Source organism: Hippopotamus amphibius, chromosome 5 (genome assembly GCF_030028045.1).
Source record: "Hippopotamus amphibius kiboko isolate mHipAmp2 chromosome 5, mHipAmp2.hap2, whole genome shotgun sequence".
Classification (NCBI taxonomy): Eukaryota; Metazoa; Chordata; class Mammalia; order Artiodactyla; family Hippopotamidae; genus Hippopotamus; species Hippopotamus amphibius.
In genome coordinates, this window is record NC_080190.1 from 48,943,240 (window position 1) to 48,961,873 (window position 18,634).

Sequence of the window (18,634 nt, forward strand, 5' to 3'; positions counted from 1 at the left end):
AGAGCTGGTACAAGAGTGTAAAGCAATCACATTCCAATAAAGAGCTTAAAAATAAAATAAGATAAAATAAAATAAAATAACAAAATAATACTACTAATAATAATACTACTACTAATAATAGCATCCTCACCGGTGTGAGGTGGTATCTCGTGGTTTTGACTTGCATTTCCCTGGTAATAGGTCATGTTGAGCATTTTTTCATATACCTGCTGGCCATCTGTATGTCTTCTCCAGAGAAATGTCTGTTCAAATCCTTTGCCCATTTTTTAATCGGGTTTTTGGTATTTTTGCTATTGAGTTGTAGGTGTTCCTTATATATTTTAAAGATTAACCCCTTATCAGATACATGGTTTACAAATATTTTCTCCTATTCTGTAGGTTGTCTTTTCACTCTGTTGTTTCCTTTGCTGTGCAGAAGCTTTTTAGTTTGATGCAATGCCATTTGTCTATTTTTGGTTTTGTGCTTGAGAGAGGGGTTCCCCAGGAACCTTCTGAGCCACTGAGGGAGAGCTCAGGGAAGATGGGGTGGTGCTATGGCCTGACCTTGTGGTCAAGCAGTTGCGCAGGGACCCAGCAGGGACTCTGGCCCTCTGCCAGCATCAGGAAGGCCTGAGCCTGGCTCAGAACTCAGGCTGAGCTGCAATTCTTTCCCCCATAGAGCGGGTTATGAATCACTGGCAGGAAGACTTCATGTTTGGCTACCAGTTCCTGAATGGCTGCAACCCTGTGTTGATCCAGCGCTGCACGAAGCTGCCGGAGAATCTCCCAGTGACCACAGAAATGGTAGAGTGCAGCCTGGAGCGGCAGCTCACCTTGGAGCAGGAGGTCGAGGTAGGACCTCGTCAACTGGAGACGGTGGGCCAGGCCAGAGGCCCAGCTCAGATGTCTGGGTCACACTCTGTTGGGCAGAAACCACTTCCTGTTGACCAGTGCTCGACAGCCCCCGAGCCACTATCTCCAGGCTCATCTGGCTGATGGCAAGATCAGCTGCCCTCGGTGAAGTGGCCTCTTCATTTTCCTGAGCATTTATGAAAACTGTCTTGTCGAAAGTAGGTGGAGGAATTGAGACATATTTCTCCATGATGCTCAGGTCTGAGAGCATAATATCCATATTTTCAATATCAATATTATAATTAAAAGAGCTCCCTCTAACTAAAGGCCTGTTGTGGGCCAGGCATTGTGAGAGATGCTTTATTTACACACAGGACCATCAATTGCTACCCACCTTTGCAAAGGTGAAGAAACTGAAGAAGAAGCAAGCCTTGCATCAGAACAAAACAAAACAAACAAACAAAAAAAAGGAAACTGATGGTACTTTTGACTTTCTAATTAGATGTATTAGTCATCTGCTTCTGTCCTCACTCTCTCCCCAGCACTTCTCCTGGCCCTCACCTGCAGGGTCAGCCCTCTCCGGTTCCAAGACTGATGTAGTTTTGAGACAGAAAGGGTTCAGACCTCCTCCTCTGGTGGGACTTGGTGTCAGCCACCTTCCATGCCGGGAGCTTGCGGCTCCAGGAATAGCCCTTAGTTTCCCATCAGTTGGCCCCTTCCCACTAGAGCCAGGATGCGCAGGCCTCCTGCCACCTGCCCCCAGGTGTCTAGGTGGCCTTCTGCTGCTTGCAGTCACCCTGTCTTGCTTGCTCAGCTCACCTTGGGGCCCCAGCAGCAGAAGGATGGTCAGTGGCACCGTGAACAGATCTCCCAGCCCTCACACGCTGCCCACCTGACTCTGGAGGGCCACCTGCCCATGTGAAGTCCCCAGGCAGGGCTCCTGCTCTACCTGGTCATATGGACAGGTGACACCCTGTCCCTATGCAGGCAGGCACACACAGCAGTGCTCTTCTGTAGATTTAATTGCTGGATGTAGTAACACTGATTCAGTGCTATTGGTTTCAAACTTCAAATCAGAGAATCAGTGAACCATAAAAGCCAGAGAATCCTAGAACTGGAAGGGACTGAGCGGCCATCTGTCACCCAGCCACCCTGGCAGGGGGACAGCCTCCACTCAGGAGTCCTTGCCACCACAATGGTCATCTTTCCTTTGAGTGACAGTCTTGATGCTCAGCTGTGGTTCTGGTGGTGAAGCAATAAGCCAATAGCCACCATTGACTTGGAGTCTTACACACACACCACACCACCCATCTCTTACACATACATTGCTCCATCCCCTATGATAAGGTTCTTAATTCCCACAGTCACTTCTGCTACCCCTCTTTGGCAGCATCTTATGACCTTCATTAAGTTCGTGGCCTACTGAAATTGCTAAGTTGTTTTGTTTTTTACTCTTTACCTATGCAATTTCTTTTTTTTTTTTGCAATAAGAATAGAGAGATTCTAGCCCACTTGTTGTTTCTGAGTCATCGCCACAACTCCTCGAGAGCCCTTTAGTTCTTAGACTTTATATTAGGATTTTGTGGTTTCAAGTCACAAAAATCTACTTCATCTAAGAGATGCATTGGTTGAGGCAACAGCAATAAGCACAGCAAACTAGCTCAGGCATAGCTGGGTCCAAGGTCCAGATAATCCATTGACCTCATTTCTCAATTCCTCAATTCTCTGCCTCTGTTAGATATTTTTTCTTAGGAGGGTGTCCTTTTGTGGAGGTAAAGATGACCACCAACAGCTTCAGACTTACCTTCCGCCATTTTAGCAAACACTACCAGATCCCAGAAAGAAAGTCCCTATTTCCCAACACTTCCAGCAAGTGTCATGGGTCCAACTTGAGTGGTGAGATAACTCCCTGAACCAGTCACTATGGTCAGGAGAATTGACTGTGCTGACCAAAAGAAGAGGACAGGGACACCAGACGGGCAAGGTCACCACCACCTTCAACAGAACCTAGAAGAGCAGAACTGAAAGACAGGGTTGGTCCTCTCACCTTCCAGAGGATGAAACTGACGCCCAGAGAGAGGAAGTGGCCTGGAATAACAGAGAAGCAGGCGGCCCCAAATCCAGCCCTCCTGGTTCCCAGGACCTCCCTTTAGCCTGTCATTCATCAGGTTAAATAACCTAGGTCCGCTCAAGATTTGATTGGCAGCCATTTCTTCTGCACAGTGGTCACTGATGGCCATATCAGCTCTGAAAGTCCATTTGTACAGCCCATCACAGAAACCTAGCCAACCGTGTGACCCACCAGGCTGCGTGTCTCCAACTTCTGGCCAAGGTGTCCTGAGGGACCATCACTTGGTCTCCTGGAAGCAGCCTCTCCCCACCCACCCTCTTCCCTGGCTGGCCGAGGGCACCATCCCCTCCTTCCCCGACCCCGTCCCATTCCTGCCCCAAACACATCTTGGGTAGACTGCTCAGAGCTCATCACTGGTGTCAGACAACTGCCAGCGTCCTCCGCGTCTGAAAAGGAGGAAGATGGTGGCTAGGCTTTGGTCCTCTCAGCCGGGGTTCCGGACGTGTGAGCGCAATGGCTACAGCGCGCCCTCTGCAGGCAGAGTCGCGGACGTGCAACTGCCGAGCACCTGTTGACCAGTCTCTACCGTATTGTAAACCCCGACCCCCTCACCCAGCCGGACCACAACTCCTGCCTCCATTTCTTGCTTAAAACATGAAAGGCTTTAGAAGAAACGGCGCTTGTTCTCCACCCGAACTCTTCTAGCTCTGGCCTGAGCCGGCCCCAGCCCTGCGAAAGGAGCCCTTGTTGTGATCAGGTTAGGCTAGTCCCCTAGAGTCTAGGGGACTCAAGTGTAGTCTGGGATGGGCGGCTCTCTACCTTGTCCAAATTCCAGGTGCATTTTTGTTCTATATTGAAGTATGATATCTACGGAAAAGGGCACGAAAAAGGATTAGCAGCAAGCTCAATGAGTTTGCACCAAGTTACCCCACCGTGCCACCAGCCTCAGAAAAGGACACAGAACACACGCAAGCCCTGCAGACTACCCCCTGCCTCTGTAGACCTCCTCACCCCTGAAGACCCGCCACTAAAGACCTCCCCTGGCCCTGACAAGCCCCTCCTGAGGCGGTGGACACCTGCTTTTGTAGACCCCACCCCTCAGAACCTCCCATCTACAAACCTGCCCCCTTTCCATCTCTCCTCCCAAGGGTGACCCTTTTCCTGGCTCTGACACTGAGTTTACCCAGCTTTGAACTTTCTGTAAGTGGAGTCCTGCAGCATCACTCTTGGCATTTGACTTCTCTCATCTATTTCATCTAAACTCTGTCTTCCTTCTTCTTCTTAAACTATCACTGTAGCTGGTCTCTCAACATCTTTCATAAGGGTCAGGCAGACTTCAGGTGCAGCAAGTGTGGATTTGGCCACTGCCATTCCTTCACCTTACTGAGCCCCACCACAACCTGTGAAAACTGATGTCAGTCAGCCTTTGAGTCAGAGGACAAAGAACTTTATAAGTTCTGAACTCTACTGAGATGCCATGGCCACCAGAGCCACCTATCCCTCCCTCTGGGCCTGATTCCTGGGTCCATCTCAGGCTAAAACTGATTTGGATATATTTCCTCTTGCCTCCTACAGCAAGGGAACATCTTCATCGTGGACTTTAAGCTGTTGGATGGCATTGATGCCAACAAAACAGACCCCTGCACTCTGCAGTTCCTGGCCGCGCCCATCTGCTTGCTGTACAAGAATCTGGCCAACAAGATTGTCCCCATTGCCATCCAGGTAGGCTACTGGGCCCTGTTCTCTTCCTGGGTGGCTCCACCCTCAGCAGCCAGGGCTCAGGGAGGACTCCCTGGGTGGCTCCACAGAACCTCCGGGAGGAGGAGGCAGCTCTGCCTTGAGTCTCCTGCTGAAGGGGGAAGGCTCTGACTGGTGGACAGGAAAAACAAGAACTTAGGGCTTCCCGCCAGTCGTGGGGAGGGCTGACCACAAGGGGCAGAAAGGGCTCCACCCCCCAAGATACCCTTGAGAACTTTCTGGCTCTGGGGGGTACCTGCCCTGGGGTAGTAAACTGCGCTCCCCGCCCAGCATACTGACCAGACCTGAATCAAAACCCCAGCAGGACCTGGGCAGGAGCAGCTGTGAGATGAGCTAGAAACTAAGGCCGCCGAGGGGGAACCGTGGGGTTCAGGAACCATGCCAGGCCTGAGAGGCTCCCTTCAAGTGCTCCTGGGGTTCTTGTCTCCACCAAGGACAATGGAGGGGGAGAGGGGAGCCGTTCAGGGACAGAGCTTCACCTCTCCCCATTCCTGGCTGTATCTGCTTTCTCAGAGCACCAGGCCACTGGGACACTGTGGGAGCTGGTATGCAGACAGCACGAAACCACACCCAGGCTAGGATGAGGTATGGGTGCTTGAAGAGGGGAGGCTGCACAGGGGCCTCCAAGGGGAAAGCAGACAAGCACTCAGCAAATAGTACTTTGAGTCAGCCATGAACCAGGCATGGGGGACCATGGGCATGATAGCAGCGAGTTTTGCCGGATGTTAACCACATGCCAAGACTATAGCAAAGGTTTGCCAACACAGTCCACAATCCCTTACCCTCGATTCTGAAATATAAAAAATTCTGAAGCTCTTAGATTTTTCAAAAATTTGTAGCAAATTCATTGGCAGCAAAGTTTGCTTTGTACCAATAGGAGAGACTATTTAAGAGGCTTTCTCCCACTCAGTGTGAAAGGCATATTTTTCACTGCAGAAATACTAACATTTTTGAGTGTCAAATATTGTGATGCCCCAGACCCAGGGAGGGAGAGAGAGGGGTCACATAATGAAACGTACACACTGCTAAAATGCTAAAAATTCTGGATTCTGAAACCTTTGACCATCAGGGTTTCAGACCAGGAAACATGCCTTTATTTATGTAATTGTCACTATAAGCCTCTGAGTAGATGGGCACTAGTGCTACCAAGCATTTTAAGCAGATAAGGAAACCGAGGCACAGGGTCGGTCAGTGGCAGAGCTGGGGTTTGAGCCAGGTCGTCTGGCTCCAGAGTTTATGTCCTCCTGCCTCAGTCTCCCAGTCTCTGGGGCACCTCTCCCCCAGAGAATTCCCAGCCTGTTATCAGAGAGAAGCCCTATTCTTCAGAAACTGATGCAAAAGGTAAAGGGACAGGTGATGGAGAAGTAAGCAGAGCTAGGAGCCCCGTTCACCACGGGCAGGTGCCTCCGAAGCAGCCTGTCCTCCAGAGACAGACCATGGAGTATTATGCCTCCTTTACAACCAACAAATTACGAGGATGAGTCAAAAATTATCCGCACTCTGGCTGTAGAATTTATTTTAATTAACTTTTGGAAAAGACAAATACATCATTTTTCGACATAATCTCCTTGCTTTTCAATACACTTTATCTGTCAACAAGCTTTCGTATTCCTCATTAAAAAATGTTTTAGGCCGAGCTGCGAGCCGTGAATGCACCGCTGTCTTCACGCCTTCACGTGGACTGGTGTCCGGCTCCTTGATGGCTAAAACTTGTGCGACCTTCCTTGAACTCCTGTATCCATTCATACACACTTCTTCCGACAAAACGCTTTCTCCATACTGCGCACAAAGTCTTCGATAGATAACGGCACCAGGTACACCCTCAGACCACAAAAAACGAATCACTGCCCGCTGCTCTTCTTTCCTGCACGTCACAAGTGGGGCATCCATTTTCGTTCACACCTGCACAGCAGGGACTGGGGGGAGACAGCAGCTGATAAGACAGTGCGGCCAGCAGAAATTTTAATATAAGCAGAGTGCGGATAATTTTTGACTCCTCCTGGTATGATTCATATAAAGTTCACCTGCTTGTTTTTACTTTTATTACTGTAACTGAGCAGGACCCTAAGGAGCTTTCCCAGGACAGTGCCCCAGCCCTCCACCGCCCCCGCCCCCCACACAGCCCCCCCCACACCCCCACATCCCCGACACCCCCAGGCCGGCCATGCCCTCCGCCTCAAAATCATTTTCCCGACTTTACAAACACATTGACGCAGAGGGAAGGAGCCGCGCCGCGGCGGGCGCCTCCCGGCTGTGAGTGCCGGCGGCGAGCCCTGGGGGGCGCTGCGGCCGTGCGCGGCGAGGGCCCCGGCGGCGGCCGCGCGGCTGCGAGAAGGGGCTGGAAGGGGCGCGGCTTCTCCCGACAGTGCTTCTTGCGGGCGGGCCCGCCCTGCGCGGGCCCTGGGAGCCGCAGTCGTGAGCCACCTGGCAGCAGCCTAAGATGCTGCGCTCCCGGAGCTGCTTCTCAGTCGTCGCGCAGGGTGGGGAACGGCTCTCGTGGAAGGTGCTGGAAGTGTGCTCGTCTTGCACCACGTCCCTGTTGGCGTTATAGTACCGGGTTACATTCCGCACCGGGAACTGCTCCCCTGTGGGGTCCGTGGGAAGCTGCTGGATCGTGAGTCAGTATAAGCTTTGCTCCCTTCACTTGGTGGAGGTCTCTGACTTTGGGCCGCCAACCGCACGGTACCAGCTGCAGGTTGTCCAGGCAATTGTCCTCGGCGACATCATTGAGGTGCATCGCCTGAAACCTGGAGCGAGGCCCCACCCCCACCCCCACGCCGCTCTCACAGAAGCTCAGGAAGGAGTTTGCCTGACCCTCATCCTCGGTTTTTGTCAAAGGCGTATACAAACATCTTAGCCCCATTTCTGTCTGCGTCTACTTGCGTCCAGGCCTCAAAGGAGGAGCCTTCTACCAGCAGGGCTGTTCTGCTCTTCTCTCAGTGTGTACTTGCTCCTCATCTGACTGCCTCTGCTCCTCTCTCCCAACAGAAGCTCTCGCCGCTGGTGGTGGGAACAGGTTCCCATTCAGGTTAAGGTCGGTGGCTGGTGCAGCTGCACCGCTGGCTCCTTTCCAGAGGTTTGTGGTAAAGGAAAGTGCAGCATTTATTGTAGGGCGCCAAGCAGGGAGTCAAGGCAGCTAGTGGTTAAAAGGTCCGAACTCCCGGATGGCTTTCAGGGAAAGGTTTTTAAAGACAGGGTGAGAGAGGGGGTTTGTGGGATGTGTGATCAGCTCATGGACATTCTTCCGGTTGGTTGGTGGTGAGATAATCCGGAGTCAACATCATCAACCTTCTGGTTCCAACCAGTCTGGAGTCTATGTGCTTGTGGGCAGCACACAGTTAACTTCTTCCAGCCAGTGGCAGTTTCAGTATTGGCAAAACAGCTCCAAGGATATGGCTCAGAATGTTATCTATAGCCCTTGAGGAGGAACTAAAGTCCTTGACTTTGTTTTAATGGCTAAAGTACAATTATTTTGTCTTCCTTGACTGTTTTCCTTTCTTTCTACATTTTCTTGCTTCTCTGATTAAACTTATCCTTTGGAACTCAGGGAAGGCCTAGGAGGCTAAAGTTTTTCTGTAGACAAGAGGCAGGCAGAGGACTTGAGGGGACATCTATCCTGGGAAGGCCCCTATGGTCCTGCTTGGTTACAGGGCTACCTGAAAATTTTAAATTCCACATGTGGCTTGCATTGTATTTCTACTTGACAGAACTGGTTTTGAGGGAGAGACAGGGAAATTACCTTCCAAAATACTTACCATGACCTTGAGGACCCAGATTGGTCTGGTCTCCCCACATCTCAGGCAGCTCTCCTCCTGGGTCATCCTGTTCTAGCCACACGGCTCCCAGCAAGAGTCTAACACCCGGCCCAGCCCCTTCCCGGCCCAGCCTCAGCCCCCAGTTCCTACAGCCGGATTTCGGCTCGTCCCCTCTCCACCACTCGTCTGGAGAATTCATTCTAATCCCATGTGTCCACCCCTCCCAGGCTCCGTGTCCTCCTCTGAAAGATGGGTCATGACAGCACCAACCTTGCAGGCGCACATGACATGGGGCCATCAGGTCCCGAGGCTGCACCTGATGCTAGGGCAGAGCCCCAGGAATACCAGAGGCAGTTGTCATGGACAAAACTAGGGACCAGGGGCTTGGGCAAGGAGGGCCAAAAACGTGGATACGTCAGGGCCAGATCACGGAGTTTGGCAACATTATTTTCTGGCATGAAAAGGTGACTGAGTGTTTTTAAAGAGGGCATTGACCCGATGTGATTTACGTTTTAGAAAAAAAACACCCTGGCCCCAGTGCAAAGTTGAAATGGGAAAGGGAAAGACAAGCCAGCCTCTACTAAGGAGGCACCTGGCCACAGGCCTGGGCTCAAGGGACAGTGACTTGGGACACGGCATCATGCGGGCCCTAGAGCCCCGGGAACTGGAGTTGCTAATCTAGGGCAAGACGGGAATTCAGGAACACCAAGGCAGGGCCTGGGGAACAGCGTGTTTAAGGGGAGAGCAGAGGAAGGGAAAGTTGGGAGACCAAAATGCAGCTGCAGAGAAGCGGGTGGGACCAGGAGGGAGGAGCCGAAGATGGGGAGCGGGTGGAAGACCACAGACTTTACATGCGGTGCTCACTCCTTGCTGATGCCTTCATGCCCTTTCATTCACGTCCCCTAATAACTGTGAGGTGAGTAAACCCTGTCCCCTTGTTACAGACGGTGAAGCTGGAGCTCAGAAAGGCTAAGCTGTCCAGGGTCCCACAGGTAGTAAGTGATGCAGCTGGAGTGGGAAATACAGACGCTGGGCCTCTGCCCTCCTCCATGATCCTCTCATGATTCAGAAGTCACTGTTTAAGAAAGTGGGATTCTCCTGGAATTTCCTGAGAGGCCAGTCTCTTCTACAGCTACAGTCTGGAGCAAAACATCGTGATGCGTTCTCTTTCTCCCATGCATCAGCTCAACCAGGTCCCAGGGCATGAGAACCCCATTTTTCTCCCGTCGGATGCAAAATATGACTGGCTTCTGGCCAAAATCTGGGTGCGCTCCAGCGACTTCCACGTCCACCAGACCATCACCCACCTTCTGCGCACACATCTGGTGTCTGAGGTTTTTGGCATCGCCATGTACCGCCAGCTGCCTGCCGTGCACCCCATTTTCAAGGTACAACACGCTACTGCCTCACCTGGTAGGAGAGGGTATCTGGATGTGGGGGTGGGGGACTGAAGGGAGGGAGGAGGGTTATTGACATCCCCACAGGACTGTGGCTGGGAGTGGCCATGAGAGGCCCCTGGAAAGATGCTGGGGACGGGGAGAGGTACCCCCAAGGAAGGAAGCCGCTTCGAGCCTGCTGGTTCCTGAGGACACAGCCTGGGCCTGACTCCAGCTTGAGCTAGCCTTGGGGGAGGAAGGCAGATTCTGAAGAGGCAAATGAGTTCACTGTGACCCTGTCTGATCCCAGGTCGCAGCCCCCACTATCCCTGCCCTTCTCGCTTCCCAAATCCTACAGGCATTGACTGCTGGGGTGGCTGCAGGCTCAGATTACCTCTGTGTGCCTCCGTGTCCCCGTCCGTAAAACAGAGTTCAGATCGTACCCCTGCCTCCTAGGATCACTGTCAGGGTTACAATAGTTAACACGTTCGGAGAGCTTCAGACAGCGCCTAGCACACATTTAGGCCCCATGTAAGCTTGACTGTTACTTTTATCGCGACCGTTGTGGCTGAGCATCAGAGCCGCCTCCCCCAGGCTGCCGGCAGCCGCTCGGCAGTGAAGGTCAGCACGTTAGCTTCGCTCCCTCCCTGGGCCCTAGCGTCGCCCCTCCACAGTGGACCGGGGTGGGGGTGCTGAGGCTCCCTGGGGTTCCCGAGGAGGTGCAGACCTGGTCAGGAGCCCCTGCCCGGGCCTCCTCTGAGTCTCCTCCTGCCCCTCCACCCAGCTCCTGGTGGCACACGTGCGGTTCACCATCGCCATCAACACCAAGGCCCGGGAGCAGCTCATCTGCGAGTACGGCCTCTTTGACAAGGTGGGTGCCTCCCGCCCACCTCGGCGCCGGGAAGAGCCTGGCCCAGCAGGCACCTACTTCTCAGAACCTTGGCGGAATCCATCCTGACCTGAGACCCAGATTTCCTCTCGGGTGACCAGCACCCCCGAGGCGCCACGGGGGTGGAGGCCTGGGGAGGGTGCTCGGAGTGGAGCCTCCCAGGTTCTCTGGCCAGTGTCCTCCCCTTCCACACAGCCACTTCTGAGGACCATCCACTCTTCTTCCTCACCATGGTCTCCCTGTCACCTCCTCCCACCCCTCCCCTCTCCATCCTCTGGCATGTAGGTGTAGACCCTGCCTTCTGGCATCTGCTCCCCACCTCTTACACACTAGAGACCTGCGTCTCCCCTCCCACTCTGCCTCCCATCACTCTGAGCACAGCCTCCCACCCTCAGCCCTTCCAGGCCATTGGTGCTCCAGCCCATTCTCCCTCTCAGCAGGGCCTCGGGTCCCCACCCACTCATCACATCCTCTCAGGCAGCACTCCCACCCCTGTTTTGACCCGACGCCCCCACCCCAGAGGCTTACGGAGCCTGGACCCTCCAGGCAGTCCTACCCCCAACCTTCCTCCTTTCCCACCTCCCATTAGTGAGCCTGCCAGATGATCACTAGGGTTGAGTCACCATTTGGGTGGAAAATGACAAAACCCACCTCAGACCAGCTGCCGCTGGTAAGGAACTGTATTCACACACCTGGACATATTTGGGTGCGGGAGACTCAGCTCCCAGCTCTGTGTTTCCTGGGGCAACACTGGCCTGTGGACCCCACCTCAGCACCAGGTGCTGGGCCCGGAGCCCCCAGGTGACCCCTGCCCACCGTGATTCCTCATACGAAGGGACCAGGGACTCAAATAACGTCCCCAGGGTACAAGCCACTGGCTGGAACTCTTCCACTCTTTAAACTGTGTGGGCCTCACTCTCCCAGACAGACTCTATAGACAGAGAGCCCTGTGGGAGAGGGGACAGGACCTCATCACACCGAGCTCCAAGCTCAAGTTCTCATGCAGTGACATCATCTTCCATCCAAATAGAAAGTACCGGGGAGCAACTCTATTGGTCCTGCTTGGGTCAAACACCCACTGTGGACCAATGTCCGGGCCCCAGCACCCAAGTCCTCCTCTGAAGAGTCTGTGCCCTGAGCGCCCAGCCACCGTGTGTGCCTGCCTGCGAGCACGTGTGCCTGCACCTCAGCAGCTGGGATGAGGACCCGCATCCCTCCTTGTGTGTCCCTCCAGCCCTCCACATGCAAGAGGCACACAAGAGGCCCTCAACAGAGTTGTGAGGGTCCTGGGGGCTGGTATCTGCCCCCGTCTTGTGCCCAAAGATCAGGTCCCCGAGAGTAGTGCTCAGGCTCTGGGCAGCCTGTGCTCAGAACGAGGGCTGCTGCGATCCAGGCTCCACCCTGCCAGCTGTCCCCGCTGCCCTGGGAGCTTGTCCCTCCCTCCTGCAGCTGCCCCCAGTCTCTGCACGTCAGCCCCTCGCGCTGGATCCGATAGGCTCCTCCCTGTAACTCCTCATTGGCCTGCCCTTGGCATTCTCCCAGTTAAACATCCCTCCCTCCCCAGCGCATGGGACCTGGGTTTGCCCTCCAGAGTCCTGGTCATCCCCCTGCCCTTTCACAGTTTCTCCTGCTGAGCTTTGGGGCTGGAAGGCTGGAGCGGGGAGCCAGCCTCAGCTCACGGCGCTCTCTCCCCTCCCCTTCAAGGCCAACGCTACAGGGGGCGGTGGCCACGTGCAGATGGTGCAGAAGGCCATGCAGAACCTGACCTACACCTCTCTGTGCTTCCCTGAGGACATCAAGGCCCGGGGCATGGACAACGCAGAAGACATCCCCTACTACTTCTACCGGGACGATGGGCTCCTGGTGTGGGAGGCCATCAAGACGTGAGTGCGAGCGTGGGGGCCGTGGGATCCGCTCTGGGCAGCAGCAGCAGAGGGCCTGCAGGAGGAGTGGGCGTGGGCACCGATGGACCTGGTCAGGGGCCTGGACGGCTGACTCGGGGGGCCGGAGCCTGGCTGCATTGTCAGGGCAGTGATGGGGGAGCAAGGCTATGCCGGGGCTGGGTGGGGGTGGGGGAGGGTGGTGAGCTGAGTCTGGAGTAAGTGACAGGGTCGCTGATGGCCCTGCCTGGGGTCCAGGGGCGCAGCTCTGCACACCCTGGCTGAGCCACCCACTCTGAGCTGGCCTCTCCTCCTGGGCCAGGTTCACGGCCGAGGTGGTGGACATCTACTACAAGAGTGACCAGGTGGTGGAGGAGGACCAGGAGCTGCAGGACTTCGTGAACGATGTTTACGTGTACGGCATGCGGGGCAAGAAGGCCTCAGGTGGGGGCTGCCGCCCGCCTTCCCCCACCCCGGCCCCCTCTTCGGCTCTTCCCTGACTTTCCTTGGGCGACGCTGGCCTGTGGCCTCCCCCTTAGCACCCGGAGCTGGGGCAGAGCCCGCAAGGGACCCCCTGCCCACCAGTATGCCTCATGGGGACATCTCTGGGACTTTGTGTCCCCTGAGAGCCCAGGTGAGGAACAACAGGAACACCTGGGCCAAGCGGCTGTCCCCTCCCGGTGTGTCTCGCCCAGGCCTGGGCCCTCCAGCACTCGTGTGTGGGAACCCAGGGACCAGTGTGGGGGGGTGTCTTCCAGTCGGGTGTCCCTCCTCCGGGTTGGAGCCTCAGCCAGCCCCTGGCTCTGCCTTAGGCTTTCCCAAGTCCATCAAGACCAAAGAGAGGCTGTCCGAGTACCTGACCGTGGTCATCTTCACGGCCTCAGCCCAGCACGCGGCAGTGAACTTCGGCCAGGTGGGCAAGGGCAGGGCGCACCCTCTGGGTGGGAGGTGGCCAGGGCCACCCTGACTGCTCCCGAGGGCCCCGGGCAGGCTGCCCTGCTTCTTCATCTTCCAGACATGCAGACGGGGGCGGGGGAAGCCCGGGCAGCCTCGGGGCCAGGAATCGGCTGTTCCTGGTGTGGTTTGGTTCTGTGCTACACGCTGGGCACCCGTCGGCTGCCCCGGCCTTGCTGGAGCGGGAGGAGGGGGCGCGAAGGTGAAGGTGGCAGGGCTACGCGCGGGGGTGCCCACCTGCATCGATGGCTGTCCCTGCAGTACGACTGGTGCTCCTGGATCCCTAATGCCCCCCCAACCATGCGAGCCCCGCCGCCGACGGCCAAAGGTGTGGTCACCATCGAGCAGATCGTGGACACGCTGCCCGACCGCGGCCGCTCCTGCTGGCATCTGGGCGCCGTGTGGGCACTGAGCCAGTTCCAGGACAACGAGGTGAGACCGGAGGCCTTCTCGCCCCTTCTGGGAGGCAGAGGGTTTAACCCATGCCTCAACCCCAGGGTTTTGAGATTCAGGGCTCAGGCCGGACCCCTGCTGGCCAGGAATCCTGACTTGCAAGGCTGGAGGGGCCCACGAGGTCCTCGGCCCGAGTCTGGGTGGAGCTCAGGGTGGGTGGGGCAGGAGAGCAGGGGGAACAGCTCCACTGTGATGCTCCCCACAAGGGCACACCCCCCCACCCCCATTATCGACAAAGCTCTTTCACGTGGGTTTCTCCCTGGCATCCCAGAGGTGAGGGCTGAGAGTTTCCTGGGTATCTTTTGAGACGCTCCCACGCACTACTGAACCTAATCCCAGAGCCAGCTCTCAGTGGACACAACCCCACGGCATGGGCTCAGGGCTGCTCAGAACGACTGGGCAGCTGAGCCAGCCCCAGACCGAGGGCATTTGTTGGTATCTGAGTCGCTTTGGGACCTTTTCTGAGGTCCCTCTCTAACATCTTCACGTGTGGGTCTTGGCGTGTATGTTCAATAGAACCAGTACATTCTTTGTAGAGGAGTTTCTTGGTCAAAGAATGTTGGGACTGAATTGCCCTCCACAAACTAAATCTAAAATCCCATCAACAGCACAGGATGTTTCTCCCACCCTTTCCAGCCCTGGGTGTGAAACTTTCCAACGTTAACAATCCCATAGTTTGTTTCTAAAAGATAGGCCTAGTTTTAATTTGCAGACATCTGTGTGAGCGTGCAAATGAGCACGCCACCCCAGCAGAGCCTGGCTGTGGCCGTCCTGGGCTGGAGAGAAGGCCAGCACCGGCCCCTGTGCCCCTGACGCCCGGAGTGCAAGCGGGAAGGCGGGAGTGCTGCGTGGGACCGGGCCGCACGCCCGCCGCAGCCAGGCCCACCCCGGCCTCCACCTCCGCGTGCACCGCTGCCCGTCCTTAGTGCCCCCCTGCAGCGGGGCACTGATCCGCAGGTCCCAGCCCAGGAGCGCTCTCAGGGCGCTCTCGGCAGGTGGCAGGGGGTGGCGGTGGGGGGTGGGGGTGCTGAGCACACACCCGGCCTCCGAAAGGATGGGCTCTGGGGCTGGGACAAGGCCTGTCAGTTGACATCACCTCATCGCGGATTAACGTGTCTCTCTGTCTGCGTCTGGGTCCTCAGCTCTTCCTGGGCATGTACCCCGAGGAGCATTTCATCGAGAAGCCTGTAAAGGAGGCCATGGCCCGATTCCGTAAGAACCTTGACACCATCGTCAGCGTGATCGCCGCGCGCAACAAGGACAAGAAGCTGCCATATTACTACTTGTCCCCAGACCGGATTCCCAACAGCGTGGCCATCTGAGCGGCCACCGGAGCCCGTCTCACTCCAGGACAGCCAGCTGCTCGCGGCTGGGCTCGGCACCCAGACTCCAGCCTGGCCGGGTGGGAAGGCTCCCAGGGCGGCTTCGGGGTGGGCCTTTGGATTCCTGGGAATCTGCCCGCGGGCCCCAGGCTCCCGGCTTCAAACCAAAGGCTCCCCAGGTGGGACCATGATATAGCTAAGCTTTGGTGCATTTTCCTGTTTGTTCCTCAGTCTCCAGTGACTCCCACAGTTTGATTAACGTGTGTAAACACTGTAGGCACCTTTTCCCCACGGAGCAGGACTGTGTAGCTTCCTGGCCTCCACGCAGCTCCGCGCCTGTGCGGCAGGCAGCCCAGCAGAGCAGTAAAGCTGATGGATGTTTGTTCTTGGCGACGTGGGATGATTATTTTCTGTTCTATTTACGCTTAGTCCAATTTCTTGCATACAGCAGGTGCCCAGATAAATTCTTGTTGAATGAATTGAGACTTGGTTGTCATAAAAATAAAGGAGTTCATTTCAAACAGGTCTCCTTCTACACGCTACATTCCAATCACACCAACAGCTACATTCCAATCACACCCTCCCCGCCACAAAAAAGCCATAATCATTGCCATCCCATCCAGGCAAAAGCCTCGCTCCACGCCCAGTCTGGAGAAAAGGTGCTTTTCTCTCTTCTTTGCCCAGAAAGCTCCTACTCTTCCTTCAGAACACATCCCAAATCTCTTCCCCTCTGGGGAGACATCCTAATTGCCCAGAGAGAGCTCACCTCTCCTCCCGAACTTTGCTCAAACCTCTTCTGTCCTCCCATGTGGTCTCGCCCTTGGAACTAGAGCCTCTGGAGGACAGGGAACCCACCTTATTTATTTCTGCCCTAGTGGTGGCCTAGGGCTGGCATAAGACAGGAGCCTGCTGCTCCTTTGTTTTCCTCCCGGCAGGACACCTAACAGACAGATTCCAGGCTTTGTCTCGGGAGCTGGGGGCTGCTTTCCCTCTGGCAGAGGACGCAACATGACTTTTTAAAAAATGCATTTTCTTTCCTCAGGCCCAAGAAGCAGAGCCAGCCCCCAGCTTGGGGCTGATGCACCACTGTTTCCTCCTACACACACCCAACCTCCAGCCCCTAGCCCTTGGCTCCAGAATTGGGTCAGCAGGCTCTACAGGATTTCAGGAAGGTGTATACCTGTGGTGCTAGGCCAGCCACCGCTGGCGGTCTGGTCAGCTCTATCTTAAGTATCCACTTACTTCCACGTGCACTGGTATTCAGCAGAGAGGGTCTGCCCCCGCCCACAGATGACGAAACTGAAGCTCAGCCAGGATCAGGAACCCTTGAGAGGCCGCCAGCTGGAGGGGAGCTGGGCCTTCCAGGCCAAGCCAGTGCTCTGCTGTCATCCTCTGGGTGATCTCGCACCAGAGCGCCTTTCATCTCCAACATTATAAGAACCTACACGTGCCTCTGAAGCAGCGAAGCCTTTGCCAGCAGGCCTCTGGGGAGCAGGACTCCAACAGACAGAAGTCAGTCAGGTAGCTGCGAATTCAACCCAGCAGGCAGCCCTGCTCCCGCGAGCTCCTCGTCCTCCCTCGCTTCCTCCGTTTCACACGGTGGGATGAGCCCAGACAGCCCAAGCCCGCCCCTTGGGCCTGGGCCTCCTCAGGGCAGAACCAGACGGGGTGGGAATTGACTGCATTTCTTCCCAGATACCCCAGAAAGTGGCTGAGATCTGGAAGGTGGGGTCTCCGTGACTCAGAGCAATGCCCTCCCTGGGCCTCAGTTTCCCCGTTGTACACGGGGGTCAGACTGGAGTAACTGTTCTTGGTGTTGGGTGAGGGACACTCCTGTGGAGAGGAAGCACAGACCACTTTGGAAATCGGATAAAAGCTATGGATGTCCTCTCAGGAGTGTGACACGGGCACTTATACAGTCCTCAGGGAACCACACACACACACCTCCTATGGCTAGGAAAGAGCCCCGGAACCAGGGTTCCCAGGTGACTGGATTTTATGGACCAGGAAAGTTTTGCAAGAAAAGTCCAGAAGGACATTTGTGTTATCAAGTTTTTGCTGGTAGGAACCAATCAATCCACAAAAAGCACCCCTGCCAAGAGCAGCCATCTACTCTCATCACTGTTTCACAATAGGGCATTTTAACAACAGAAAAGCAGGAGAATAAGGATAACAGACAACTCTACTCTTTCTTGCAACAACCTGTGTTGCCTTTTTCCCATCTCTCCCTGGTCCCCCACCCCAGCCAAAGACTGTGCCACAGCGGTGCCGGGAAGCACCTGTGTGTCTGCTGAGTGCCTGGCACTGTGTGTCTCAAATGAAAGGAAGGAAGGTGAACAAGAGACCAAAGTGGAGCCCAGCTTGGCTCCCTGGACCACTGGGCCTCCAGATGCCTACCTCATGCAGAGGGGACACTGAGATCACGCCCGCAGAGGCTAGACTCTGCTCCTCTCATCTCAGCTCTGAGTGGTGGCTTGGTGAGGCAGGGCAGACATGGCTTCTCTGATGGCTAAGGTGTGGGCCTGCCAGCCCGGAGGAACGCTCAGCAGGACGGCAGGCTCTTCCCTGTCCCTCTTTCCCTCCTGAACTACCCTTCTCAGCTCTTTTCAGACCCGGCAACATAGACATGCAGCAGGACTCCTGGTCACCGTGGCACTTCTGAGGCTGGGAGAAAGGACAGGCCCGAGAGATGGCTGTCTATGCCTCTGACACCACGTGGGCTGTGCACCAACAACTCTAGGGACACCAATGACACAGACCAAGGGTTGGCAAACTTTTTCTATAAAGGGGCGTGTAAATATTCTAGGCTCTGCAGGCCATACGATCTGCCATTGTAACAGGAAGAAAGCTGAATACAGTCTGTCAATGACGGGGGAAGGCTGTGTGTCTGTAAGGGTATTTACACAACAGGAGGCTGGTCTGAGAGCAGCAGCAGGCCACCTCCTGACCCAGAGGGTTCAAAGGGCCCCCAGTGGTATGCCATCAGCAGCCCTAACCTGTTATTTTGTGGCTGGTGTCAAAGGGCAAAGAGGTCTGGGGGCGGCGTTGTCTCCGGCCTGCTTGCAACAAGACCTTATTTGGTGTCTCTTTAGCCAAACTCAAATTCATCGGGTCCCCAAAGCACAGAGGCTCACCAGCAGCCCCCACCTCGCAGTCTTACAGAAGGTTCCTCTTTCAGCTCCACACTCACCACTCCCTCCAACCAACAGTTGAGCTCAAGTGAGCTGGGAGGGGTGGAGGGCACTAACCTCCATCCCTCCCACAAGCACACACCCCAGCACACTCAGCTGCTCTGCGGCCCCCTCCTCTCCTAGGAGCCTCAACAGCTCCACCCAGTTCTGGGGA

At 55.5% G+C, this 18,634-nt stretch overlaps 1 protein-coding gene across 2 annotated transcripts in view; it reads left to right on the forward strand.

Moving 5' to 3' along the window:
* ALOX5 (arachidonate 5-lipoxygenase) overlaps positions 1-15,801 on the forward strand; it is a 48,704-nt gene extending 32,903 nt beyond the window's left edge. The window contains exons 6-14 of one of the 2 annotated variants that reach the window (XM_057737494.1): positions 659-831; positions 4,478-4,624; positions 9,600-9,803; positions 10,576-10,662; positions 12,385-12,563; positions 12,883-13,004; positions 13,373-13,473; positions 13,776-13,946; positions 15,110-15,801. In XM_057737494.1, coding sequence (XP_057593477.1) covers positions 659-831; positions 4,478-4,624; positions 9,600-9,803; positions 10,576-10,662; positions 12,385-12,563; positions 12,883-13,004; positions 13,373-13,473; positions 13,776-13,946; positions 15,110-15,289 — 1,364 coding nt within the window. In that variant the 3' untranslated portion in view covers positions 15,290-15,801. The remainder of the gene's footprint in view (positions 1-658; positions 832-4,477; positions 4,625-9,599; positions 9,804-10,575; positions 10,663-12,384; positions 12,564-12,882; positions 13,005-13,372; positions 13,474-13,775; positions 13,947-15,109) is intronic. The other variant, XM_057737495.1, reaches the window with a different exon arrangement.
* Positions 15,802-18,634: the final 2,833 nt, after the last annotated feature.